Here is a 27862-nt window from a genome sequence, read left to right on the forward strand (position 1 = left end):
AGCCCTTTCGCATTTGAATAATGTTTCTGCGCAAGACCTTTCACCTAATTCCATGAGCCATCTTGTTTAGCCTCTTCTTGCGGGGGTTCTTGCTCGACCAAGCATCTTTGGACCGGGTCTTCGGTCCTGGGTGCGCTCCACGTGGCGCTCCGCATGTTGTTTACGCTCGTGTGTCCGTAGAAGACTCGTAGGTTTGGTGGAACTGGTGTTGACCTACTTTGTCTTTGGGTGAGCAGGACCCAGCTCCAAATTTACTTGTTTTTTGCTCTTCTATGCATTCATAACGAATGATGTTTCTTCATATTTCCGTTTTCTGATTTGTTAGGATGATTCTGGAAAAGAACAGTAAAACTCATGTCCTCGTAGTCGCGAACGTATGAATCAGTCAAAGCTGACACGTCTCACGATGACTGATCTTACAATTGTACGTGCAATGCAACCCCTCGTCAGCACATGTGCAGCACCTGTAAGTAAATCTCTTTGCTTATAAAATCCAGTGTTCCACTCGTGCATTTTTGTTACCATTTTTGCCTGAGTTAACCTCTAATTTGAATTAGGTCTTTACTTATGCATAAGATCATAGATTCTTTCTCATCCGACGTGGGACTTGACGAATTGTAAACTCCCAATGACGACTCAGTTTGATGAGAGGGAACGATCATCATCCGGGCAAAAGATTCGAATAATATGCTATTTCAAGTAGTCACTTGGAACGGCGAAATGGGCAAAAACAAACCGAATAACAGATGACACGTGAGATTGTGGAAGAGTTGCCATATATGCGAAATAGAAAGTATTTCTTAATAGGTGTCTTTTCGATTAACGAGGTAATTTCAGTGTTGAAACCCCAGTGCTAGTCGAGCTCAGGTAAAATCACTGTCGGGACGGATGTTCCAATTGCTCGCTCGAGCTCTCTATCGCTGTTTTCCCATCAAGCAAGGCGGCAAAAGGTCGTGCCTTCTGCACGAGGCGTGTTCTCGTTCAGAGAAAAATGTATTTGCCTTCCCTTCCCGGTCATTCAAAGGTTCTATGTTAAGGCCCCAAGTGCAAATTTCGAAGGGGGGGGTTGGGCTTTGGCGAAGCGCAGCCCCATACAGAGACAGAGACATACAGCGGCTAGGACCAAAAGCCCAGCCCACAATATTGCCAACAGATTTTCTCCTCCTTTTCTTGCTCCCGGTTTTCCTCGGCAACATCGAAAGTAGAGGAAAGAACCAAGAACCAAGAACCAAGAATCGAGAAACCAACGCGCCCTCGTTGCTTCAGCTGCGGTCGCTGCGACCGCCGTACTTCGCTTCCTCGGGTCGCCACTTCTCCTCCCGTGTCGAAAAGATGAGCGCCCTTCCCAGTTCCGTCGCTTCGGGCTCGATCAAGAATCCACCCAGCAGCTTCTTCCCTGGTAAGAGAAGGCATTTTTGCCGATTCGTTTGTCGCCCATGGAGTGCTTGTTGCTGCTGCTGCATCGGTTGCGTGTCGTTAAATTCGGTGGATTTAGCGTCCCGCAGCTCCGTTTCTCGGTGGAATTGCGTGATCGGAGCTCTAACTCTCTTTGCCTTGTCCATTTTATCCGGTTTCCATGGGGAAACGTGGAGTGTGCTTGTCCGGAGAGAGAGGGTTACGGTTATCAAGGATCGTTTCTTTCTTTTGTTGGGTGATTCTGTTGCTCGGAGTGTGAGTGAGGAATGAAGAGCAAAAGGTCTTGCTTTTACAACAGATGAGAAAAGCGTCACATTTTACTTTTATTGAGGTCTAATTTTGTAGTGATTGTAGTATGTGCTAATTAGTCGTGCCTTTAGGTGAAATCATCTGTGTTGATGAGCCTTTCGTGGGGTGTATCGCATCTGGTGATAGCTTATGTTTGTCATGCGTATGAAGGGGATCTTGTGAGATACCTATCATGGGTGATCATGGACAGCAACAATATTCGCATCGAATTGCGTTTAAGCCAGTTTTTTTTTTTTTATTAAAGTTGCTGACCTGATGAAGCTAGAGTAGAAGGGCTTGTATTTTCGTTTTAATTCAATCTGGTTAAAAACTGTCATGATTACTTCATTGGGCATTTGCTTTCTTGGATTGGGTAAGCTCATTCATTTTGAAACTTATGCCATCATAGGAATCTATGCTGCCCCACTCCGTAAAGACTTAAGACGTTTTCTTCAAGTTATCGTATCAGTTGATTAGAGGCTACTATGAAGTATTTACTCATGGGTGGGATTATGCTGTGTTCTGTGCAGGTTTAAAGTCGGTGGACCACCGCCCTATGAAGTTGAGCTCGGGCAACGTTTCTCTTAATAGCAGATTTCATGGAAAAGTAAAGCTCACAATGCGTAGAAATCCATTTACTGTTCGAGCAACGTAAGTGTCTCACTCATCATCAACAGCATGATTGCTTTCTTGTACAATTTCTTTTTTTTAATGGAATTGAACCACCATGATAATTTTTCGGTGGGGAGATGTAAATTGTGTGCATCCTATGATACGTAATTACACAACAGTACAAGTCTGGCGCTTAATAGAAACTAATTTGGCACTAGACATCTCTCTCAAAGCATCAAATGATTAAGTATGGAGTAATAGCTGCTTGACAAGCATCCTCATGTTTCCCAGTTCTTGAGCTTCTTGTGATTGCAGATGTGGGAATGGGGGTAATTTCTGTGGGATATCCCCTAGTCTAATTGCAGGAAGGATAATGTTGAATGGTGGTTTGATTGGACATTCTCTTTCTCCTTTGGTTTTCTTTGTAGTTGGTGACTGAATTCTTGACAGAATATGATTTTACAAATTGTAATATTCTCTTCACTGTATTATAATCAATTTTTTTTTTTTTTGGTTTCTGTTCAATTGTAGTCGGGATGATGGCAGACCAAGTAGTGCGGGTATATTTGTTGGTGGATTTGTGTTGGGTGGACTTATTGTTGGAGCATTAGGTTGTGTGTATGCACCGCAGGTATCATTTGGAACGCTAAACTTTTTGCTTTGATAGTCACTTCATGCCTCTCTCTCTCCAGATACATGTAGGTATGCAAGCTTGCCATTCACGGACACGTGCTTTTCAAATGGAAGTAGGCACTGAATTATAACTATGGCTCATATCTTACAGATAAGTAAGGCCCTAGCAGGAGCTGATAGAAAGGATCTAATGAGAAGACTGCCAAAATTCATATATGATGAGGAGAAAGCTTTGGAGGTAAAAATCTGTCCCACCACAACATCATGTTTGGATTTCCTTGGTAGTGGGTAGTTGATTTTTACAAATAGGGAATCGAGCTTGAATCTACTCCTAGCTTTCATTATTCTTTTTTCTATGGTACAACCTATGAAAAACAAAAGACACAGATCACAAGCTACAACTTAAGTGGCAACTTTCAGAGTCCTAGCAAAACAGCAGCTCCTTCAATCCAAAGACAGCAGCTCTGGCTTTCAATTTGTTCCAGTATTTGCATATTCAAATTAAACGATCACAAAGATGCACTCTACTTTGCTGTCAAATCGAGTGCATATTTGATATCGCAAAAGCAAGTGCCATCAACTCCTATGTTTGGGAGATGGACGAAAATGGGGGGAATAGAGTTTGCGTGAAGAAAGGGGAACATTTGAAAGTTTTGCGAGAAGGATGGAAGAAAAATTTAAACTTTTGTGTGCTTTCCATCTAAAATTTCTTCCCCGCTTTCCCATTCATAGCATCAATCTCTATATTCCCTCATTTATTGCTGTGTAAAAGTGAGAAATCAGATGCTCATTCTGATTCGTTTCCGTTTTCAGATGAGTGCTAAACCCACACTTCTGTGCACAAACATGATACATGAGATATTGGAAATTGCCCAAGGGCAAAACATCTGGCCGTATTCTAAACTTTTCTGTCTGCACCCTGCTCTAAATATTGCTTTTTTCCTGTTTCGTGATTTGTGGCAGAGAACTCGCAAGATATTGGCGGAGAAGATTGAGCAGCTAAATTCCGCCATAGACGAAGTTTCTGCTCAGCTGCGCGCAGATGATCCTCCCAATGGAACTGCAGTAAATTCGGATGAAATCGAAGCTTCCATATGACGCCACACTTGTTCGAAAGCCTTACATGAAGTAAAACCCGGTACATCTTCTATGCTATCCGATGTAAAAATTTCCTCTCGACTCATTATTACATTGAAGATGAAAACCAGAAAGCGTGACTGAGTGCGGAGTGCCCTGTTGGGCACAAAACTCTTTCTGCTGTGTCATTCGCTATCGTCCACAGTTCCCCAGGTACCACTTCGGTCCTCCGAAAGTCGAATTCTTTCAGGGGGTCGTTCATCTTATCGTCGCATGATTAGGCCTTGATCCTCTCATACTACCACATCACAGGTTTCATTTCATTGAATATAACATGATTAGCATCAGAGTTGCCTGGCCGAGAAAAAGTCATCCACTTGCTGAATTATTGGGCATCCGGTCCAAATCATGTTTTTCATCTCCATCATTTATCTTATCCGGCACGAAGATGGCTTGGACATTCAAAGAAAGAAAGGGTACGAAGATGACAAAAAACTAAAGTTTGTCAGATGCAACGAAGGACGTGTTCCAAGATTTTCATACAGTTCTTGTGTGATGTATGATTGGCAACTGTTTCGAATCATGTCGATTTCAAACTTATTGAGAAGAAATGAGAATGAGAAAGCGATGGGATTAATGAAATTATCAAGGTTTATACATTTAGTTTTCTAGAAACTTAAAAATTATTCAATGGAAAATGTTTTCATTATTTATAATAATTTATGTCTAATTACTTTCGTGGGTGATAGAAACATTTTGCATTCAACATGATCATTTTTCGGAAAATGTTTTTCAAAACTTGAATATTTCGTGAAACAAGCTGAGTCATCATTTATGTTCCTTTAGTCATTTGGAAATTCGCTCGTGTTACAAGCTTCACTACGTCGCTTTTGTGTCTGCCTCCAATCGATAGATAGGTGCTTGTGGAAAATATTGAGAACAGCCGGTAGAATATTGGAAATGAAGAACGTGTGAGGCGTGCCGGGACCGTCCTCAAGTGTGATTTCCGCCCGTCATAGTGCATAAGGTAAATACGCGGCTGTCCTCCCGGATTCAGCCGACCTTCCGATTAGTACTCCACTATTCAGGCAAAGCGGGAACGACGAGAAATGTAAAACCACTAGGGAAGAGTAAGAGAAGAGGGTGTTTCTTGTGTTGAGTTCGGTGTGTAGAATGACGAAGAACGATTCGGTGTTGTTAGGAGAAATAAGTTGGCCATAAAGTTGGAATGGCTACGCTTAGGAGAATTAATCTGAAAAAGACTAGCAAAACTAGTAAGGACGATCACCATGATGAATAAGAACGGCTGGCTTAGGCATTTCTAGATGAGGCCTTGAGACTCAAATAAATGCTCGGCAAAATTGAACCTCGGACCGGGGCAATGTGTATATTTTGCGCACCGGGAGGGCGAAATCCAACTTTATACTTGGTTCGGTCCAATCTCGTGCGCATGAACCCGACACTTTTTTCTTGTTATTATCGTTATCAAGACAATAAAGTGGACCCATTTAATGAAATCACCAAGAAAGAATTTCTCGAACAATACGAGACACGTAAAAGCTAATGAAATAAACTTTTGGAAATGCTTTTCTACAAAACTAGGAACCCGTCTTCCGTTTGTGTAGCAGTTCAAGTTCATGTTATCCCGTTATCCCAATATCTTCTTTGAAGTAACACTAAAACAGCATAAAGTTCTTGGAATTCAACTTGCACTTGCCCACCCAAGTTCAATATTTCCTCATTTGTCTATGCTTGTATATAAAGTCGACTTTCAAATTCTGTGTCCCACTTTTCATACGATCGAAACACCCTTATCACATCTCAATGTAGAAATAGTTTAAGATAACATCATATATATTATTAATAATTAAAGTTCAATATCATCTGTTAGTTACCTCAAAGATCTCCTTTTTTTTTTAATATGTATAAATCCTCGACTTTGAAATTTATATCTGTATTCTCTGTTAAGAATAATCAAAATCTATTTGGAACCACACAATGTTCATAACTAGTCTTCAAATGGAAGGAAGAGAAAAGAACACGGAAACGATTTTTTTCCCGCTATACATTTATGCTTTTTGAGATTTCCGATTACTTTCATCGTATCGTTGATAAGTCAAATCCACAGAGGCCGGGCCTTGACTAGCGCCCCATACACATGGAATGGATCGATTTTTATTTTCTTTCTCCCAATGGATGGAGTTCCTCTTTCCCTCGGACGCAAATGGAGTGGCGCTACTAGCTCATCGGAGCAGCCGCGGGCAACAGGATCTGAACCTACACGAAAGGAGGCTAGATCAAGACACGGGCCAGACTTCTATGGGAATTCTGATCTCGATTTGCCGCCTCGGACAGATCCGGAGCTCCCCGCCGTGCGCATGCGAAGCGACTAGTTTATAAAATTAAACAAATTCAGCCGGAAAACACGAGCACGAGCAGTGTGGTCCCGAAATATGGCCAACCAACCATGCAAATTGAATTATGAGTCAACCAAATCCAAACAACATTAATTGACATGTTTCTGCATTATTTCCGGCAATTGCCAAGCTGCAGACACCCAGGATTAGCAGACTTTAGCCCTTGATTTGCCCAATTTATCGGATTCACGAAGCAATGTGTCACGGACCGATGGATCTAGCGTGTCAATTCTCTGGCCGTGATAAATGCATCATAGACTTTGGCACACCCATTGATTGTCCAGAAGAGAAAAAAGGGACGAAAGGACATTTATGTGCTTCTGTCCAAACGATGAAATAAGACATGAACCGGTTCAGTTCATTTCACCACCAATAGGAAAGGGCTCCATAGCCAATTCCACCACACCACCAACCCCACAATAATTTAGAATTTTTTTTTTGGGGCTAATTCTAGAATTAATAATGAATAATTGAAGCAAAAACAAGTTGCATTTCTAAACCTTCTTTTTTTTTGGGGGGGAAATCTTGTCTTGTTTGTCTCCGATCAATTCGTCCTAGGGGTGATCGATTCCCAAGCGGTCACATGGAACCGGTAACATATTCAGTTTTTTTTTTATTTGTCGTTAATATTCAAGATGAAACTGAAGATGTTTTTGATAATTAAAGCGTTTTTACAATCAGTGAGTTACGTGTAACATTGTAGGTTTCACAGAAATTTTTCTTATTTGTGGCAAAATTTGATTAGAATGAGCAATATTATTATGTTTTGATTTGTTCTTGTCATCTTACTCACATGCATAAGTAATCACAGCCACTCCAGCCTTGAAGGGCCTTCCTTTGTAAAATAAGAGATAAATTTGGGTTTTTTTCACATATTTTCAAGAAATAAAAAATTAAAAGAAATCAATCTAGTCCAGATGGTCTAGGTGGGCAATTCCACCGTTGGAACCGAGAATCAAACCTAAATTCACTAATTCCATATTGGAACTTCAAACAACCCAAAACAGGCTGGTTCGGTTCTGGCGGTTCCTTTTGCTCACTCCTAATTCGTTCCATTGCAAGCTGTAGTGTATATACCTGTATTTGTTAAAGTATTGCAATCGCTTGTTTACGAAATTTATATGTTCTTTATACACATGTGGTTTCAAGCTTTTAGGTTAAACATTCTAACTTAATACCAGAGCAAGAAGTCTCGAGTTCAAATCTTTCCAAGCCCCTTAATTATCTCCCTCGTTATATATTTCTATTCTCAATTTTAGGTGGAAGTCCAGCTTATGTGTGAGGGTAAATGTTAGGATATATAATTATTAAATCGCACATTTAACTTTTGAAACAGCCGGTAGAAATCTCACAAAACCTTATAGTGCTCGCAAAGAGACTCGCAAGGTCCGAAGCACTATGGAAAATAATTCGACGAAAAAGGAAAAAGCCAAGCGTTTCCTTTTTCTTCCAAAATTATTGGGCTATTTTAATTGGTGGGGGACCCTTTAGAAATTGGCCAAATTTGTCTGGTTGTGAATTATGACCAATCTATTAATTAATTGAGAATAGACAGTATATCATACTCATCACATTACATGATTGAGATGCTCGGATCCTCCCAATCTATTAAATCGCGCATATAACTTTTGAAATAGCTGTTCGAAATCTCACGGAACCTCATAGTGTTCGCAAAGAGACTCGCAAGGTCCGGAGCACTATGGAAAATAATTCGACGAAAAAGAACAAAGCCAAGTGTTTCCTTCTTCTTCCAAAATTATTGGGCTATTTTAATTGGTGGGGGGCCCTCAGAAATTGGCCAAATTTGTCTGGCTGTGAATTATGACCAATCTATTAATTGAGAACAGACAGTATATTGTGCTCATCACATTGCATGATTGAGATCCTCGGTTGTCCCACACGACACGATGCAATGAGCACGGCTCGTGCAAGAGAAAAAGCAGGAGACGAATCTCGATTCTCCTCCTGCACACGTCGGAATCGACGTGGCATGTCGACATGAATTATTATAAAAATTGAAGAATAATATGGTGTCTTGGCAACTCCATCCGCTTTCGATTTGTTTTATTCCAATCTTTGTAGTTTGTGTCGGACCGACGGAAAATGTATACGCGTGCTATTTGAGATGGCCAAGTAGAATTCATCGTCCTCTAGGGTGAGAATAAGCGTGCTGAAATCGTATTCTTTCTATGTCACTTAGCGAAGATTCACTAGATCCGAGATACAAATCAAACACCATCTTGCTGCATAAAAAAATTAATTGCTATGGGATTAACATATGATTAGAGGAAGCCGATAAAATAAATTTTACTATAGTGTTAGAGAGTTATGGGGGGCAAGGAAGTAATAGTATTATAGTTAGAAAAGTTGAACTGAATAATATCCGTGAATACCTTAGTACAAAAAGAAGCAAGGACGGCCTCGCCATGGGCGAGGGTCGCTAGCCATAGGGGCGTCGTGGTCTCGCTAGAACTGGGCGAGCGGCCACGTGCCCTCGCTTTGGCTAGCAAGTGCTGCAATGCCCTCGCTCAGTGCCGACGAGGGTCGGCCGGCGACCCTTAACCGCCCTCAATCCAAAAAAAAAAAAGTAAATCAAAGAAAAGAAAAAAAAACAAAATTTAAAAATGTCTACGGTAACGCCAGCCGTGCCACATCGGATGGCTGTCATCTATGTCAGTGATTTCCGTCCAAAATTAACTACATGGACTCAATTGGCAAAATGTGAAAATGTTTAGAACTCAATAGATATAATAGAAAGGTTTATGACTGAATTGGCATAAATGTAATAAGTTTAAGAATTTTTTTTTATAATTGTCTCGTTCTGCAATCACACATTTATTTTTCTAAAATTTTAGATATAGCTGCTTCTCTTCGTGTACTTTTTTTATTTCTTACATGTATACATGTCCAGTCTTTTGTTAAATACTGAGAAAAGGGAACGATGCTATAGAACTTCAATCGATTATGCATAACCTAATCACCATAAAAAAATGATTTTTTTTTAAATTTAGTGCGCAACAAATTATTCTTTTTTCTTGTGAAAATACCTGGAAACCACATATATTCAATATAATTATATTGGGATTCGGCCCCATTCACAAATGGCCAAGCTTGAGAAATGTTACTTTTCCAAACTAGTGGGGAGTCGATTTGTCACTTTCATTTTTAGGTGGATGATGAACATTTTAGGTTGGATGTGAGTGCAGTGGGTCGACATGTGCTAGCTCAAGGCCACGTTATAATATTCTTATTTATCTCTATAGGGTCGAATTTCGACAGCCACTTGTAATTGCAAATTGGGAAACTCTTCTTATTAAATTTTAGGACGAGATTTTAGGCTAAACTTTAGTAGAAAAATAGCCATGCTTGTGTTAGCAGAAAGGATTAGGTCACCAAGTATTCAATTCCCATGTTTGACTGGACCAAGATAAGGTTGCCACATGAGTTGGCAACTCAGAATTGGCTGTACCTACATTATCTGGGGAGATTGTCCAATCGGTTGCAAACTTATCGTACGAATGCCAATTCGATCTTAAACTTTTTAATTTTATCAATTTAGTTATAAACTTTTCGATTTTGCTAATTTAGTCCTAAGCTTTTGGATGAAATTCCAATGTAGTCATTCGGCCAATTTTCGCAGAAATTGCCGACGTGGCGGTGTGCCACATAGGATGGCTGGCAAATCACTAGATCGCCCCGTCAGCGATTTCAGGGGAAAATTGATCGGAATGACGACATTCAAATTTTGCGCGTAGATGTGAGACTAAATTGGCGAAATTTAAAAGTTTATGACTATTCGTACAGTAGAATAATAACTAATTGCTTAATTTTCCCTGCATTATTTCGAGAGGCGTTGGGTGTGGTAAGATCAGATTTACCGTATCAATGATGTTGGTGATTAAATAGCAAAATTATTGTAATGATAATCACGAGAGAAATGTTGCATCCATTGTCGTTTGCTAATGAAATGGTAGTGTAAGATCCCACAAGGTATTCAAGTCTCTCTCCAATTATTGATGAGGAGTATACATCGACATGCGAAAAATGTCCAAAAAGTCCTTAACCTATTTCATTTTTATCAATTCAATCATGAACCTTTCAATTTTGCTAATTAAGTCCTAAACCTTTTCATATTTTGCCAATCGATTCATAAACATTTTAATATTTTGCTAATTAAGTCTATCTGATCAATTTTAGCCGAAAAATCTTTAATGTAAATGCCGACCGGCCTACGTAGCAAGAAAGCCAGCACTGGGCCTCAGCAACTCGCCAGAGGCGAGGGCTGGAGAGGCTCGACGTCATCTGATTTGGCGAGGCTCGCCCTTGCAAGTGACCGGTCAATGACGAGCTTCGCCAGAAGTCGTCGAAGGTCGACCTCGCCTCTCGCCATGTCTCGGCAAAAGCGTGACACTTACAGTTTTATTTTTAATATATGGTATAAGAGTAGGAAGATACACCTTTTTTTTTTCTATGTGTTCTATTTATGTGCAAATTCTTTCGCCCACATAAATCGAGTTCATCGACGTATTATGGGGCAATTATGTCGCACAGACGGTGCGTGACACTCGTAAGAAGTCAACAAGTCACGGATGAGATTCTTCAGAGTTTCAAAACCCGAGGAGCATGGGGCACGTCGGAACCACACGTCAATCAGCAAGGATCATAAAATACGGCTCCGATGCATACGACGACGAACATCGTAATTAGCCGATTGCACCAAATCAATCATGCACCCAATCCATATATGCACAAGATACTCATTTTCGAGCTCACCCCATTTCAGGCCCTCTGTCATCCTATCGCTTTTGGGGGCGAGCAACGTTTTCCTCGTAAGTTTAAGCGTTCAGAACGGGCGGTCACATTAACGAAAGGACCGAGAGGGGCATGATTGATTAACGAATGTGTCCTTCTTCTCGGAGAGGTGGAATCCAAGATCACTCACTCCTGTGATCGAGAGGGCAACGCATTCACGCACAGGATACCATCATTAACTTTGCTTTGGTCTCTTCGATTTCATGAGCAATTATTAGAGTGCGGACAAGCGTCCAGATGTCTCACGCACATGCCACAGAAAAAGTGGGGGAAATGGAAACGATGACATATGCGTGGGACAAGTGTGTCCGATCTTCGAAAGGGTTCGCCTATAAATACGAACGCCTTTCGCTCCAAAGTGAATCGCCGAGTCTCATGGACGCTTCTCCTCATCTCGTTCTCTCGCGTTCTTGCCGGAGTCCCCGTTCGTCTCGCCCCGGTTCTTGCTGGCCCGTGATGATCTTCGAGACCCAGTTCAAATTCGATTCTAGGTTCGTCCTTCTCTCTCTCTCTTCCGTGTTCTTGCTCTTGTTCGTCCAATTGGTGTTTTCTTTCATTTATATCGGGAAGCATTCGCATACGTCTCGTTTAGCCGTTCCTTGAGGCGCAGGGACGGGACCGACGGGGTGGCCGGCGACGGCACGGCCACCGGCCGTCCCTCCCCCGATCGGATAGGGATGTTGTCTCCCCTTTCTTTACTGGTTTTCTGAGTTTCCACGACGACCATTCGTTCTCTACATCTGTCTGTCTTTTCTCCGATGATTACGACCCCGACGAGGATGCGAGTTGGAAGTTTTGGGGGCCCCTCCCTTTCTATCTCGTTCTAAGCCTCCAATAAAGAACGCAAAACAAGAATTTGAAAAAACATTCTCGCTCCATATTCAATTATTTGATCTGCCTCTTTCTGTCGACCGCCGAGATCTCGATTCTGGACCCGCCATGCAAATCTTATCGTGTTCGTCGTTAAAGACCGTTGTCGGATCTGCTCTCTCTCCAAAGCTTTGCTTGCTTGCTTCTTCTTCTTTATCATAATTTTGGCTATTGTCGGCCATTTGCTGTGATTATTCTTATTCGATGATGAGCTGTCGTTTCTTGATTTGGCGGTCGTCCTGTGCATTTCTGACTATCCGAGATTCCGTAGAAGGTCGTCTCACGTAAGATTTCTTTGTTGGGTTGCTTTCGACTTGGTTGTGTATTCGATGTCGGGCACGTCCAAGACAAGACGGAGTCGTCTAAGAGCAGTATGCAAACTTCAAATCGATGAGGCAACCCCGCAACTCGATCATTTGTATTTCGGCCTCTATCATCCGTTAAACCATCGTTTGATTATTCTTTACGACCGGCGGCGGAGCGGGATTAAGACGGTTTAAGGAGGCGAGGAAAGGTAGGGAGAGAGGGGCCGGAGGAGTTTTCTCAGCGAGAACGCCATCTAAAAACGATTCAAAAGGTAAAAATTCCAAACGGCATGTAGCGGTCACTATCGAACTGCTTCGATATCTGAACGGTCCGCCGTCCGGTAATAACCGTCGAATAAGAGAGTTCTTCGACTGCCAAATTGTGTGTCGTCTCGAGAGCCGATCTACCGAATGGTACTATACATTTTATTGGCAAGAATCGATCCCTAAGTTTCGCATCGCATCGATTGTTTGGAAGAAGCCCTTTCTAGGTTCAGTGATCCTCCCACTTTCCATCCTTCTACAAAGAGAATATTTCGGGACTATATGATAAGATAATGATTTTGACGGGCCACTTGCCCTTTACATGTTCTCCCTGGCCCCGCCCTGGAGGCAAGAAAACATGCTGTTTGGTCCCACTTGTGATCCCCACTCCACATAGAAAAGGTCGTGTAAATTGAAAATTGAGAAATAATAGAAGCATTATGAACTAAACAACAAGATTTGTTGTTAATATTATTGATATAGTCCAAACTGACTAGATCAAAGCTGGTGTTTCTACGTCCATGAATTGGCAGCGAATCGGGTCCGCAAAAATATAATATAATCTATAATATATAAGAATGAGACCACACACTCTTTATTATCATATGGTATCAACACTCTCCACGCCAAATCCCAGAATAATTAGTGATTTAAACATATTGATTTACGAGCCGCATGAGTGGTCCTGGTGGTCAAGTTGGTGTAGCCAAATTTGTCAGGAACAATTGCGGACGTTTCTCGCTTAATTTCATGCTGAATAAACATGGTGATGACCATCCGCATCCTTGAAAGAGATGGTTAAATGATCCTAATCCAAGGGTTTAGTCATGTGATTAGCTTTTGATGAGATGTCGTGATCTTGCACGTCTTTTCGTAACAGATGCATCTGCCCAGATCGATGTGATGATCTCGTCCTCATGATGCAAAATCGGGTGTTTTCCCGATATGGGTATCTCATCGAAAGCTGGCGAAGTTCTAAAAGTTGGGATGGCAATTGTTATTCGTTAGGATTTCATCTGAATACATTTGGCATCTCCTGTTTCATTTCTTCCGAGCTGGGTTAGAGTGCTGAGTCGTTCTTCGTTGACGATTCGAAAAACTTGGGAAAGGAAAGATTATGTGGTGGATCGGGTTAATCAAATGCGAATTGAACACTGTGAATCAACATAAGAGTGACCGGTTTACCACGTGACTTTTATTCTTCGAAGAAGAGATGTGATAAACTTAGAGTAACTTGTTGATATCGGATTCTCCATTGTGTTATATTCATATGCTTTGAGTTTTTTTTTTTTTTTGGTTACAAAAAAATTTCTCTGAAAACAAAAGCAGATGGATCTGAATTTGAAATGCCAAGAGCAAGTTTGTATGTGAGTAGCCCTAGAAACTCCAGGGTTGCCTTGTGCACATGTCACAACGGTACCCCAAAATCAGACAAACCAGCGGTACCTTCATGGTTCCTTCCTTCCTTCCAAAAGTTATGATTGTTGGATCTACTCTTGTTCCACAATCATCTTCTTCTTTGGACTATGTCATTCCTTAATCTGGTCTGGGATTCACTGTTTGATGATTTCTCTTGTCTCAGTGATAATCAATGGGTTTCTCTTTCTAAAACACCTCTCTCTTTTGTGCTCTTTCCCAGGATTTTCCTTCTCTTTTATTAGCTATATAAAAAAAAAAAAACAAGAGGCTCAAGCTCATATACAGGGCCAGAGCTAGGATTTTGCTGCATTAGGCAAGCAAAACTAGAGTCAAAACACAAGCAAAAGGGACAGACGTATTTCTGGGTACATTTGTCTTGAGAAGAAGAAGAAGATGGGTTTTTGGACACTGTTTGAGGTGGCATCGATGCCAATTTTGCAAGTTCTGCTGATCAGTGGGTTGGGAGCTGTTGTGGCAACTGAATATTGCAGTCTTCTCACTGCAGATGCAAGGAAGTCCTTGAACAAGGTAAAATATGTTTAAATAATTGTTGTCTTGCCTCTTGAAAGAGGGAAAGTTGAACACCTGTAGCTTCTATGTGATGCATTTTCTTCCTGAATGCATACCTTAGTGAAGAGGGAATTTTATTTGATGCAGATAGTGTTCATGTTGTTCACTCCATCTCTGATGTTTGCCAGTCTGGCGAGGACCGTCACTCTCCAAGACATTATCTCATGGTAGGGAAATTTTTTCAGCCATTCGCTTCCTTTTGGTGTTCATTTTGATGTCTGCATTCACTTGAGTCAGAAAGATATAATTATGTAGCAGTCAGCAGATGATATGATCTTCCATTTTTTTAAGTTGCTCCACTGAAAGACTTGCCGAGCTCCACCATTGTTAGTCTGAGTCTATTATGCTTGAAAAGTTGATAGTTTTTAGCTCCTTTACTAAGAGCATTGAGGACTCTGTTTCTGCACCTAAGATACTGATGCTTATGACCTCGGATATGAAGGTGGTTCATGCCAGTGAACATTGCCATCACCTTCTTGTTTGGAGGGATGCTTGGATGGATAGTCGTGAAATTACTCAAGCCCAAGCCATATCTAGAGGGCCTGGTGATTGCTACATGTGCATCAGGTAATTGATTTTTATCAACAAATCAGTTAGAACTCGTCTATGTGACTAGAAACGTGAGCTCTTGAGTCTGATAACAGTTTTGTCTGCCTCCTAAAAGGAAACCTGGGAAATCTTCTGCTGATAATTGTGCCAGCAATCTGTAATGAAGACAACAATCCCTTCGGGGATAAGAGCACCTGCAGCTCTGTCGGACTATCCTACGTGTCATTCTCCATGGCGGTAATGAAGCCTCACATGTCCCATTACCCAATATGTGATTGAGTTCAAAACATCTCATGAGATGGAATGAAAAGGAGTGAAAAAGAATTACCTAGTAAATTTCCTCCAAATTTGACATTTGGTTCTATGAAACCATTGACGATCTGTTTCCCAAACTCTTTTTCAAGATAAGCAGGATAGTATGGTTGTTTTATTAGGTGCATTAATATGGCATACCCTCTGCTTCTTGTTCTCTGAATTCAGTTCTGATCCGTGTTTCTGATTTAACACAGCTTGGAGGTTTCTTCATTTGGACTTATACTTACCAATTGGTACGATCTTCATCGGTGAAATACAAAGAGCTTCAAGCAGTGGACAATTTCGCAAAGCAGCCCAATAAGGACTTGGACTCTAATGAGAGCACACACCTGCTCAAAGGAGAAGATCAAGAGCCAGTAGTAATGAGTGTGCAGTCCACAAAATCTGTTGAAGATGTAGAAGACCAAGCTGTAAGTCTTCCTCTCATGAACCTAAAACCGTAGTATCGAATCTCTCGAAGCCCCTTCAGCCCTAATCTTTCACAAGACAATGTCTCACCTGTTCAATTGCCACATCGCAGGTCATATCTCAAGAATCAAGCAGCAAGTCCGAAAAAGAATCGGGGACACTCTGGGATAAATTGGCAGGAGTTCTTCACATGATCGTGGAGGAGTTGATGGCACCTCCAACCCTCGCTACTGTGAGTCTCTCTGTGCATATTAATTGCTCAGCTACGATTCATCTTTCCAGTTTGAGTAAAAAAGTGAGCAATGCACTAATCTGTTGCATATATTCTCAGATATTGGGATTCATCTTCGGGGCCGTTTCGTGGCTGAGGAAGCTCATTATAGGCAACAGTGCCCCGCTGCGGGTGATCCAAGATTCCATCAAATTACTGGGGTAAATATCGTTTCTTTATTGCATACAACATCACTAATTTGAAGTAACCAGGACTGGATGACTCCTCTAAATAGTAGGGAAGGTCAAGTTATGACTCAAGTCAGAACTCTTCCTTGTGTTTTCGAGTTTCTTAATGGCTTTTAACCATGCAGTGATGGAACCATACCTTGCATTACCCTCATACTTGGAGGCAACCTCACTCAAGGTAAGAAAGAGCTTTCAAAACTGTCAAGTACCTTTTGAAGAGCCAATCAAAAGACAACAGTAAAAATGATCCGCACTTAAATTGCTCGGATCCCATCCATACAGGCCTGCGCTCTTCGAGAATCAGACCCTCGGTCATCCTTGGCGTAATATCTGTTCGGTACATGATACTCCCAGTGATTGGCATCTGGGTCGTCAAAGCAGCTGATCATCTCGGCTTCCTCCCGCCAGACCCACTCTACCATTACGTGCTAATGATGCAATTCACACTGCCACCAGCCATGAATATCGGTAAGCCATGTTCTTCACTGCAGCCTCATAATCTCATAGAACTGAAACATTTCTCACCAAGAAATAGAAGGCAACAAAAGGCTGAAATGAATGTGGAATGGCAATGCAGGGACTATAACCCAGCTGTTTAATGTGGGTCAAGAGGAGTGTTCAGTTCTCTTCCTGTGGACATACTTGGTTGCAGCACTAGCGCTCACTTTCTGGTCGATCGTGTATATGGGGATCTTGTCCTGAGAATTCTTCAGCTCAAGCAGGGCCAACCCAATTGGCGCAGTGGATTGTTCGGGCAGGCATTAATACATTGTTGGGTCAATATGGTCGATTGTTTTTTTTTAGGGTGTAGGCTTTGTTCCAATTTTTTTGCGTGTAATCAGTAGCTAAATTTGTCATCGTTTGCCTCCGCTGTAAACTAGGGAGAAAACAGGCTTTGGGTAACGCAGTTTATAGTAAGGTTTTTTTTTTGCCATATTCTTTGTGGTGGGAAGGTACTTGTTGGTGTTACCTTTGGTAAACTAGTGATGAAACGTGGTAATCACTTGTCTCTGCATTTTTACTTATTTCCGTTTCATTTCTATTCAGTCTCAAAGAAGAAGAAGGGCAATGGGATTAGTAACCTGTCTGGATGTTAGATTAAACCAGCCCATAGCAAGCATGACCAATATATTTGTTAACGTGAAAAATTCAACCGACGGAGGACAAGTCATGCGGAAATATAAATGTTAATTAGCAAAAGCGTCATGAAGCCAAAAGGAAGGGAATTAAAAGAAATGCATCATATCTCTCATGGTCAAAAGCCACTGAAGTTTCCCTTTCCTGGATCTGTCCAAGCATTCCATTTGCCTTGCATGATTTCAAATGCCCCATTAATACTTCCTCAAACAAGTTTGAGCACTCTTAACAACAGCAGACTTGTCTACTAGATGAGTTTGACCAAACCGGAAATGGTTTACGAACTTTATTAAAAGGATTTCTTTCCGCTAGCGTCATGCCAATTATGCACATATTGCGTGATGATGTCTGCAATTTCCCAAGCCAGAAAGTTTCAAAAAGTTGTATAGGGATTCAGATGCTGCAAGTGCTTATCTTTAAACAGCCTGAAGTCTGTTTTATATATGTAGTCTCTCTCCACCTAATAGTTTGAACTTTCCGTTCAGACATTCTACCATATATCAAAAACCAAGTTACGCCCTAATTGATTTCGTTTCTATGGACCCATTCGTCAATTTTACTTGTGGTTCTCAGTTCAATTTGCACGTGTGAGGGGGTTTTAAAGTATTCTGCGTCGTTTATCTACAGGTTATATTATCGTTTAAGTTTTTGATTTGGCATTTAAACAGGGGAGATAGAAGTTCTTTTAGTTATTTCCACATGATTTGGCATACGTTTAGCTTTTGTAGAAGAGGTTATACACCAGAAAAGACTCGTATGAACGGAGGAAGAACCTGTTTAACAACAATCTGCAGTTCTGCACAATCTAAGTTTATATTAACTATCTGTGGTCCATCCTTGCTTAAGCTTTAATACAAGAAAGAGCTGCGCCTGATTTAGTGACACTTATTGTGTATCTTATGGATATCATCTCTGCTTCAGATGTCATTTCCTGAATATGGGCAGTGAACTATGTAAGAAAAAGAAAGCGTTCTCCTTTGATTGAGTAGATCAATAACACAGGGCCAACAAGTTCATGCGTAGCCAGCCCACGAACTATCATTTGTGTAGTCTAGTGACGTTGGCTAATAGAAGATATGAAATCCCACATCCAAAAAGATCACAGAGAATGTGAAAGAAGAAAGAAGGAGCACAGACCCAGATAACAGAAAAAGCCAGTCTCTCCACATCTGCTCGAAACAAACATACGTCTGCAACATAGATTTTGCACATTAAGTTAGATCGAGGAAGGACTATGGATTAAACACAACTGGTCTCTTTGCTCCGGTATCAACGAGATGATTTTAAAGCTCCAAATGACATTTTACCTTCTGTCAAAGGCATTGGTGGCATATCAATGTGGCGCTCAACAAGGTAAACAGACATGCCGCTTTGCGCAGCCTCATCGTCAAGTGGTGTGGAAGGGCGCGGCGGGCTTTGTCACATCAGCAATTTCTAGGCGACTAATATTAAAGTACCAAACAACTTAATTCCAGCATTAAAAAAAAGGTCTTGTTATCAAGAGCTCTGTTAATCATACTTAAGTGTACATCTGCTTGCCGTTTCGCATTGTGTAAACCAATCAACATAAGATCTCTGTGACTAATTCTTACATATGAATTAGAATTTGGACAGGAAAGATCATTCTTCGGGTCCTTCCAGTTCTTAAAATTCATACTTCGCTTGCATTACTACTGCCCGACTATCTCTAATGGGAGGTCATCTGAATCTTATTTTGCTTTTGTGTTGCTTAGTTCCAAAAGTTGTTATAGGAGCAGATGCTGTATGTATCGTGTTTTCATGGATGGACAGAAAGTGAAACCCAGGAAGAGAGATAGCTCGATTCATTTTCTGATGGATCAGAAGGGAACAGGTGGACCTTCTCTCATAAGATCTCACTCACAGTGAAGGATGACTAGTACTTAATGTAGTTGTCCGCGACCATTTTTGTAATAGCCCGGTGTCCAGATGTGGCTTCTTGTCTCTGGGTTGTTTCGTTGCCCTCGTGACTTGCAAATTTCGTGATCTACAGGAAAGGGGGCAATGGAGCTTTGAAGACTTACAGGAAACATTCGATGATATGTTTCAGAGGGAAATTAAGACGTCTAGATTCGGCTCACAGATGGTGGATCCTACTACATCTTCATCTTCTTGCGTGGTTTACTACGAAAGTTCTACTTCCGGCAAGAAGTGTGATTTCACAGCAATGAACAGCGGCAAGAAAGAGGGTGGTTGTGGCTCTGACTCCCAATTTCAAAAATTTTATCCAGAGGTGAGCACATCTCTCTCTCTCTCTTCTTTTAGCTTACTATAGAATGCATTACAATGAAGTCCAAAACGTGTATGTTTCCATCCTGACACAAGTCCAAAACGTAAGTTCAAAACATCGCAGCCTGGTTCGCAGAGAGCATGGCCGGGTCGAGGCATGACGTCAGTGTCGAGACAATTAAGGGGATCGACAGCGTGAGGTTGACCAAGTCCGTGTTGTGCCACCGGATCCTCTTCCTGTACTTGCTCTACTACTGCCCCTCCGGTCCCCAAGGTCCAGGTTCCACGAGGCGGATCTGCTCGATCGCAAGACCAAGGTCAAGATCAACCACGGCGTGGCCATTTGCCACATCGACACGTCGGTGTGGAGCGCACGAGGCGTTCCTGGCCCTAGGGTTGCGGCCGGGTTTGATCGAGGTTCTGCCATTATATCATCGAGAATGACTCGACTTGGACGAGCATTAGCCTCACAGACGGACGAGGTCTTCTGAGCTCCTCCTTGGTAACTGTCGAATTGCATCCTTTAGAAAGAGCTATCCGCTTTTTTCTAATTTTAATCCTCTTATCCCAGGCGCTAGATTCAGCGAAAGCCAAAGCCTTATTTCCGGAAATAGAAAGAACATATAGACTCTTGTGTGCTCCTCAAGGAATGGACATGCAAAAGGAATTTCTATCCATAGAAACATCGCCCTAGTTTGATGAATCCTAGATGCATCAAATTGTCTTTTTATTAGTCGAAGTGCTCTTTAAGCAAAGAGAGTGCTTCTTATAAAGATTCAAGGGATAAGAACAGTAGGACTGCCATAACTTTCGTACGGCGCTCACTTAAATGCCATAACTTTTTTTTTCGCTCACCTAAGTGCCACAAATTTGAAAAATTAATCACTTGAGTACTATCGGCGATTTGCCTCATCGGAAAATCTAACGTGGACGCCGACTGTCCTACGTGGCTTCGCCGGAGCTTACATGGATAATTTTTTAATATTTTTCTATTCTTTTTTATTTTTCGTTTATTCTTTTATTTTTGGCAAAAAAATTTTCAATCCCGACGTGGGTCGCCAGTGACCCTCGCCGGCTGTGAAGGCCTCGCCCAAATTTGGGCGAGGGCCACCTTGCCCTTGGCCACGAAGGCCCTGGGCGAGGGCCGCTTGTGCCAGAAGTCCATATCGAGGTCTGCAGCACACATGCAAAAAAAATTCAAGCGAAAAGGATTAAGCTTTTTCGTTTTGAGCTCGTAATGGTTTTAAAGTTACACAAGCTGATTCCTCAGTGTCACTAAGACAAATGAAGACGCGAGATGAAGGAAAAGGTAAGGAGGCAAGAGAAGAGATCGATGCTCCAAAGAGTGGGGAGAAAACGAAAAGTCTCTTCTAGTGTCCCATTAGTTCCCTAGCCGATAAGCCGGGGCCTACTCTTTTTTTCATCTGCTGTCTGATTAGTTCTCTAGTCCTTGTTCATAGCGTCGAATCACGACTTAGGATCTCGGATCGGGGTAATTAACCGCCGATTGTTTACCCGCAACACTTAAATTAGCTACCACGGTAACGTATGGTCGGTTTCTGCATATGTTGACAAAATCGTAACAAAAATAAGCCCGGAAAATTTAGACGAAATGCTGGCTTCGCATCTTCTCCAACCAAGAATTCTAACTCTGGTAAAAAATCTTGGCCCCCCAGCTCCTTAGTATGTGGGAACCAGGTTGGTCTGCTGTGTTAGAGGAACAACAACCTACTCGGAACCCATCAACCTGGAGCCAAACCACAGCGGGAACAAGGTGGGAAACATTTGAGGCGAGCAGATAACCTATCAAAAAGGTATTGGGAACGCCCTTTACCTATTCATCTTTCTTATTGTTTTGCTATGCCATACTTTTGAGGAGTATCATGCCCGCGCAGGTCTGCAGATCGGCGAACCATCCACAAGCTCGAGTCATCCTGGACCCGTGGAGAGTGGCAGGAGAAGGCACAGATCCGAGGAGTCGAGACAAGAGACCTTGTGTTATTTCTATCTCGTTAGTTATTACTAAATTTAATCTGAAAATTTCATGGCTAAGCAAACTCAAGACCCTTTACTTGTTATGACTCATTAAAACAAAAAACTTGGGGGTCTTTGGGCATTAATATTCATGTAGCCATTATGTATTTCTCCCTTAGATTTGGCTTTCAACTGGTAACAATACCGTCTCATTGTGCTCGAAAACTAAGCAGAAGTCTGATCTATGCAATTTGCTACATGCAGATACATGTTGATGGATAACATCGGCATGCGGCGTGCGGACCTGTTCTGGCTACTCTAACAGGACGAGACAATGAATAAGAACCAATTCTCCTGATGCCATCATACACGCGACATATTTCTACATAGCGAACTTAGCCCACTGCATAAGAATTGAGCATGTGATCCAAATACTTGCACATGAAAATTGCCCTGGAAAGCATACACTTTACTCAATTTTTCTGATTCACAACAATTTAAAATTGTCCACAAGTATAACATATCTATGGAGTATAACAAGGTTTGAAATACCATATCAGAAAGATTTCATGTGACTAAAAGTGAGTTTTGGGACGGATTTACATTTACTTAAACTTCGTTACCAGAATTAAAGTTGTTGTTTGAAGAGTATTCGATATGCCTTCTCTTGGAATCATACAGCGATCCATCGTCGTCAGTGCTCCTGTTGGAGGCCCGCTCCATTTGTCTCCTCTTGGACCGGCTTATCACCGTCTCTTCCTTCTCGTCGATGAAGGAGAGAAAAGTCCATAGACGGCTCGATCGGGAGCTTGAGGTGGAGCTCTCGGGTTCCTCGGAATAGTGCCGGCTGAACTGGCGGAACATCCTTAGGAAATATATCAAGAGGGCCAAGAAGCAAGCTAATCCACACAGAACGAAGAGGCCCCAGAAACTTTTAAGGTGAAGACGGTCGAGTGCGAACTTCGTCCCCTGTGATGTGCAGGCACTGCTCATTAGCCATTTGTCATGCATCCGTTGGAGATCCCCGTTTTCCGAGAGCTTCAGGATCGCTGTCGATATATCAACTGCCAAGGGTGAGTCCCGTGGAAATGCCTGGTCATCGCAAATCATTTACAAATGGCGTTAAAATCACGATTCACAGAACAATATCTCCCTCACATTGACAGTATTGATAAATTTATTTGTAATGATACAAGATCAACAAATCATGCATCTGTCAAGCTTGCTTAACCTTTTTCCATGGACTTGCTACAATTTTTCATCTAAAACTTTTTTCAAAAGAAGAAGAAAAGATCGATACTTACAAATCCCCATCCATTTTTGGTGAATTCATGACCCACAATGCTGAATTCGCATCGAGTTGAGAGAAAAAGCTCGACATATGCGCGCTCGTCGATCACCGCAGTGACTCCACCTTTGTGAGGACCATCTTTCAAGGCCTTGGTATAATCTTCTGGCGTGATGAGAGGAACAAGTCTGGATTCATGGATGCCAAGTTCCCCTATCAAATAACTGCGGGCAAACGAACCCTGCTGGTATCCTATGGGATCGTTACTTGATAATAACGTTTCAATCCCTTTGATAGGAGAAGAAAGCTGTTGGACTGTAAGGATCGAGGTCAGACTCGCCGTGTAACTCGAGTTAATGATAAGAACCACAAACAGCCATATGATCAGCACAAAGCGACCGAGCATACTCACGGTATTTTCTCCTGCACAATTGCGTTCAAGATAGCACAATGAGTTTAAAAGAGAGCAGCCTTTTCTTGGAAACTGTGCGCACGCGCATATATATCTGTGTTGTGTTGGAGAGAGTGGAGGTTAACTTACTATGAGCAAAAAACCAAGTTGAAAAGCTAAACCTGCAGAATGAAAGGATAAGTGGGTCAGGAATCATCAGGTGGATGCAGTCATATGTTTACCGCAAAATGTCAATTTTCTGCTCTTCATTTTTTTGGATGCAGTGAGAATTTGTAGCTACAGATGTCATTCTCTAGGACACTCAAGTCTGGACATCTGCAACTGCAAGTGCTTATGCCTGTTCAAATGTTTTGTACAGGTTACCTCATCTACCTCCACAGCACTTAACCTTCCGCAATCGGCCTGGTCGAGCTCTTTTAAGTGACAAATGTTACTTGTCCTCATAGATTACGACCAACCAAAATTGTGAGATGACACTGAGGGGTTGCATTAAGTGAGATACGCTTGCAACCCTGCTTCTCAAAGTCATGTTGCTACATGAACTCATATTGATTCTCAATCTTTACTCGATCTCACTTACCTAGAACATCTAATCTAGTTAAAGTAGGAGCTGGAAATGGTGAGCTGACTTCAAGTAAAGTCAAGAATCTCATATGAGGACATGAGGGCTTGATCATGACCGTGGAGTGTTCATATCTGTCTTACGTGTTGGATCTTGTCAACACTCAAACCATAGTAGCATGTGTATTAATTCAAGCTGTGACTATTTAGACGCTTCTCCAGATTTCCCATCGATCTGGGTAGTACTATAGCGGTGATTGAAGTGGAAACACTAGTCACGTGGGTTCACCATGGAAACGCAAATCAAACAGATTCGCTCTCGCTATGTAAGTGATTGAACTCTGGCAAATTTTGCTTAATGAAATCAATCTTTAGTAGTCTGATGCTAGCTATGAAAAATTTATGGTCACTCACCAGAGCATAGTGATAATTTGTCTCCTAAGAGGTCCGCGGAAGTCATCGTTCAACCTGTGCTCCAGAATCCACACTACCGATCCGACAATGAGGAAGAAGAAGGCCGTTACGCACCACAGCTTCCAAGTAAACGGCCTGAAGAAAGCCCACGCATTAGAGTCTGATTTCCTGACTGGGGCCACCACGACTAGCCCGGACTCAATATATGGCTGTGTAAAATCCACCATCCTAGTCCTGTTGGTGGTGATCGCGATATCTCCTACTGCAGCATCAAAGGTCTGTAGAGAGGGCAAAAAACTGATCACTCAAGGAAAAGAGTGGCTAACAAATTAAAACTCACAAGAGATCTTTATTGACACCAACCCCAGTTGTTAGCAACCGAACAAGCTCCGTGGCACTTGGGTTGCTGTGTCCATCCCCAAACGGAATGAACTTATAAGGCACGGCATAAGGCAACAAGTTCAAAGCAGCTGTGAAGACATCGATGCAGTAACCAGTGAACGTATCAGTCGTGCCCTCCGCTGGCGACACAAATTCGCGGTAGCTAACTCTCATTGGGACTCCAATCTTCAAGTGCCTACCATTGTCTGGGAAAACCCAACCACGAGGCTTCTGTGTTGTTTCTCCGGGCCAAATAACCGGGTACAGTTGCTGGCTCGAGCTGGAACGATTTGGTGGCCTTGCGTACAGCATATCGGGAGGCACAATCGTTAAGCCAGAGTAGTTAGACCAATAACCAACCTTCCTATATCCACTGCCTGCCACATTGATAATTTCAAATGCTGGATGAATAAGGTTTTTGTCAGGAGCGAATTGAATAGGGCCCGTTATGCCCGTTGTATTGACTTGCAGAATGGAGTCGCGCAGCAATTTCCCTCCATTGAAGATGCTCATTGCATCGAGGTGCAGATTTCCCCCTTTCAGCTCGGTCAACTTCGAATCATTTGAAAAGGAAATGACTCCACCCTGATCGAAAAACGTGTTAATTGCTCGAGCAAGTATCCAAACTGTGTCATATGCGTATAAGCCGTAGCTACTCAGTCCAAACGTCCCATTAGACGAAAATGTGCTTGTCAAATTGCTCCACCGAGAAACGAATTTCCTCTTGAGTTCGGTGTCTGGTGTGTACGGACTCAGCGATAGGATTCCCTGATACGTCTTCATCACATCCCAAGGGAGGGGCGAGCTCGTGTCTAAGATTGTTGAAAGCCAGTTAGTTGTGATCCAAACATATCCATTACCCATCATTCCAAGAGACTCGGCCACTTTAAGCACCAGTGGTCCTGGAGTGGAGTAAGTGTGAAGAACGATGATGCGCGACTCCATCAACGCCACCTTCACCAGCACATCGGTCATGTCATCCCGACTCGCAGTATAGCTCATTGGTGCCTTGTAAGAGATCTTGCAGCGGCGCTCCGCGAGCTTGTCTGCTAATGCAGCAATACCATTCCTCCCGTGGTCATCATCAACATAGATGGCTGTCACTTCCCTCCACCCGTAAAAGTCCACCATTGCCGCTATCGCGGCCATCTGAAACAGATCATTCTGTGCGGTCCTTATGAAGTAAGGGAACTGGAGTGAGGACAGGGTCGGGTCCGTGGCTGAAAACGAGAGCAGAGGGACTTGCAATTCACTTGCAAATTGCGATATCACATGAGCAGTGACCGAAGTTTGGGGTCCAATTATGGCAACTGTGTCACTCTCCATGAACTGTAAAGCTGAAAGAAAGGATTCTATTCAGCTACAAACTCTGAATCTCACGATTTACACACTTCATACCAGCATAAATAGGCATTACGAGAGAAACATCAGACTTACCCTCAACTATGCCCAGAAAGCCACTGTAGTTGGTGTCCTGTATTGTAAGCTTGAGCTTGGTTCCACCAAGAACTGATGGGTCGGAGTTCACATCCTCAACTGCAGCGAGAATAGCCACTTGAGCCACTTTGCCTATCAGGGTGTTGACAGAGAAGACACCCCCAATGTTCACAAACTCCGGCCTCGTGGAAGCGTTTGTGCTAGCTCCAAATGAGCACAGTCCACTTTGCAAAACCAGAAGCACCACGAGCCAGACCATGCTGGTGCTTGCTTGCATACTCCCAAAGGCTTATAATATCTTTTCACTTTTGTTGCTCAAAGGTCCAAATATGCAGCAAAAATCAAGCAAGAGAAGTGACACGAACATCAAAAAGTAGCTATTTTGGGAGGTTAGCGACAAACCCTTTTGGAGACCATGCTTGTTCAGAAGACTCAAACTCTCCAACAATTCTCGCCTGTAGAGCTTTGGTCTCAGAATCAGGCTATTACACCCAGGAGCAGCATGAACTAGCGCCCGAGACAAGAACGGGTAATGAAGTGGGTGTGTGGTGAGAGCGCATTTCGCTGCTTTGCTTTTGCTGGGTTGTCATGAGATGATTTGTCACTGGTCACTCCAATGAGAACCAAGAGATTTTGTAATGGTGCTGCAGCCAGGGAGAGAGACAGAGAGACTCTGAGAGAGTGGCCATTTTCGGTGATGCAATGAAGATGCAGACAAAGAGAACCCTCCAGCAGTGGAAGTAGCCTCTCTCTCCTCTCTCTCTCTCTCTCTCTCTCTGCGGTGGTCCTCGAATTGATTACGGTTCTCCCGGAAAGCTACCACGACTTTCACACAAGTGGGAAAACAGGCATGCCGCTCCAATCTTACTTTTCTTATTTTTTCGTTTCTGAATTTTTCCAAAGCATCCTTTTCACATGGAAATGACAAGAAGGATTGTCCATTAATTTGTCAAACGACTGCGTGGAAGCAACTCTATCAAATTCTGATTGATTCCGTACTTGGGCGGATGTTCACATCGTCTGGAAAAGTCTAATTACTTGGCATTTCCCTTGTGTCGAAAACACTTGGGGAATCGTCGATGCAGTTATTAAATCGTGCATTAACAGTCACATTCGGTGTATGAAAAGAACATCGACGTAACAGCTTCTACAGTAGAGCTATCAATGTCCCTACTTTAACTGCTTTGCCTGTCTATGCCCTCATCGTAATCATCTTTCTCATATATAAAATTACCTAGGAAGCACGGACACTCTTCCGAGGCTTTCGTACCGTGTGGGACGTGTCAGATATCGACACTCGTCCGACACTCTTTTTTTTATTATTTATTTATTTATGAATTTGAATCACATTAATTTGATTGTAATAATCATAAGAATGATCATTTATTATGTATATATAAAAATATACATTAAATATATAACGTGTCCCAACACGTCGGATTTCTTTATTTCTTGAGAAATAACATGTCAGCGTGTAGTGTCGTATCGTGTCGTATCGCATGTCACGTGTTGGTGCTACTTAGAATATTACTATCAAGTTTGGAATATGTTTATGCCTTTTGACATCGACGGCTTCCGATAAAACATGTCCTAAATC

At 42.2% G+C, this 27862-nt stretch overlaps 3 protein-coding genes across 6 annotated transcripts; 2 read left to right on the plus strand and 1 right to left on the minus strand.

Annotated features, from left to right (window-relative positions):
• The first annotated feature begins 873 nt into the window (after positions 1 to 873).
• Positions 874 to 4668, plus strand: LOC115683480 (uncharacterized). Of its 2 annotated transcripts, XR_008817032.1 has the most exons (6): positions 874 to 1399; positions 2235 to 2355; positions 2848 to 2947; positions 3101 to 3187; positions 3913 to 4239; positions 4339 to 4668. XR_008817032.1 is itself a non-coding variant. In XM_030608013.2 (5 exons), the coding sequence occupies exons 1-5, from the start codon at positions 889 to 891 to the stop codon at positions 4045 to 4047; spliced, it is 954 nt and encodes a 317-aa protein (XP_030463873.2). In that variant the 5' UTR covers positions 874 to 888; the 3' UTR covers positions 4048 to 4668. The 2 variants fall into 2 exon arrangements, 1 of the variants encoding a protein (XP_030463873.2); XM_030608013.2 differs by having other exon boundaries at positions 3913 to 4668.
• A 6927-nt stretch (positions 4669 to 11595) lies between these two features.
• Positions 11596 to 17429, plus strand: LOC115687809 (protein PIN-LIKES 7). The gene is made up of 11 exons (XM_030613484.2): positions 11596 to 11746; positions 14334 to 14641; positions 14771 to 14850; positions 15126 to 15250; positions 15348 to 15469; positions 15742 to 15957; positions 16068 to 16187; positions 16287 to 16387; positions 16540 to 16592; positions 16697 to 16882; positions 16992 to 17429. Exons 2-11 carry the CDS (start codon positions 14507 to 14509, stop codon positions 17114 to 17116), a joined length of 1263 nt encoding a protein of 420 aa, XP_030469344.1. The 5' UTR covers positions 11596 to 11746; positions 14334 to 14506; the 3' UTR covers positions 17117 to 17429.
• Positions 17430 to 22220: 4791 nt separating this feature from the next.
• On the minus strand, positions 22221 to 26939 carry LOC115686326 (glutamate receptor 3.6). 3 transcript variants are annotated; one of them, XM_056313768.1, is made up of 7 exons: positions 26668 to 26939; positions 26266 to 26570; positions 24811 to 26165; positions 24448 to 24725; positions 23602 to 23633; positions 23077 to 23483; positions 22221 to 22864 (listed from the first exon to the last, which is right to left on the minus strand). In XM_056313768.1, exons 2-7 carry the CDS (start codon positions 26540 to 26542, stop codon positions 22382 to 22384), a joined length of 2832 nt encoding a protein of 943 aa, XP_056169743.1. In that variant the 5' UTR covers positions 26543 to 26570; positions 26668 to 26939; the 3' UTR covers positions 22221 to 22381. The 3 variants fall into 3 exon arrangements, with proteins under 3 accessions (XP_056169743.1, XP_056169744.1, XP_030467439.2); XM_056313769.1 differs by having other exon boundaries at positions 24811 to 26157; positions 26266 to 26939; XM_030611579.2 differs by having other exon boundaries at positions 26266 to 26939.
• Positions 26940 to 27862: the final 923 nt, after the last annotated feature.

This window comes from Syzygium oleosum, unplaced genomic scaffold (assembly GCF_021117445.2).
Source record: "Syzygium oleosum isolate NSW1041296 unplaced genomic scaffold, Sole_v2.1 Sole_v2.08, whole genome shotgun sequence".
Lineage (NCBI taxonomy): Eukaryota > Viridiplantae > Streptophyta > Magnoliopsida > Myrtales > Myrtaceae > Syzygium > Syzygium oleosum.

Excerpts from the sequence above, each read along its gene's own strand:
- LOC115687809 (XM_030613484.2), top strand. The coding sequence starts at position 14,507 with ATGGGTTTTTGGACACTGTTTGAGGTGGCATCGATGCCAATTTTGCAA. Across the intron at positions 15,470-15,741 it reads ACGTGTCATTCTCCATGGCG|CTTGGAGGTTTCTTCATTTG; the intron begins GTAATGAAGCCT and ends GATTTAACACAG. Across the intron at positions 15,958-16,067 it reads AAGATGTAGAAGACCAAGCT|GTCATATCTCAAGAATCAAG; the intron begins GTAAGTCTTCCT and ends GCCACATCGCAG.
- LOC115686326 (XM_056313768.1), bottom strand. The coding sequence starts at position 26,542 with ATGCAAGCAAGCACCAGCATGGTCTGGCTCGTGGTGCTTCTGGTTTTG. Across the intron at positions 23,484-23,601 it reads AACTTGGTTTTTTGCTCATA|GAGAAAATACCGTGAGTATG; the intron begins GTAAGTTAACCT and ends GCAATTGTGCAG. Across the intron at positions 22,865-23,076 it reads CCAAAAATGGATGGGGATTT|GCATTTCCACGGGACTCACC; the intron begins GTAAGTATCGAT and ends TGCGATGACCAG.
- LOC115683480 (XM_030608013.2), top strand. The coding sequence starts at position 889 with ATGTTCCAATTGCTCGCTCGAGCTCTCTATCGCTGTTTTCCCATCAAG. Across the intron at positions 2,356-2,847 it reads CCATTTACTGTTCGAGCAAC|TCGGGATGATGGCAGACCAA; the intron begins GTAAGTGTCTCA and ends GTTCAATTGTAG. Across the intron at positions 2,948-3,100 it reads GTTGTGTGTATGCACCGCAG|ATAAGTAAGGCCCTAGCAGG; the intron begins GTATCATTTGGA and ends CATATCTTACAG.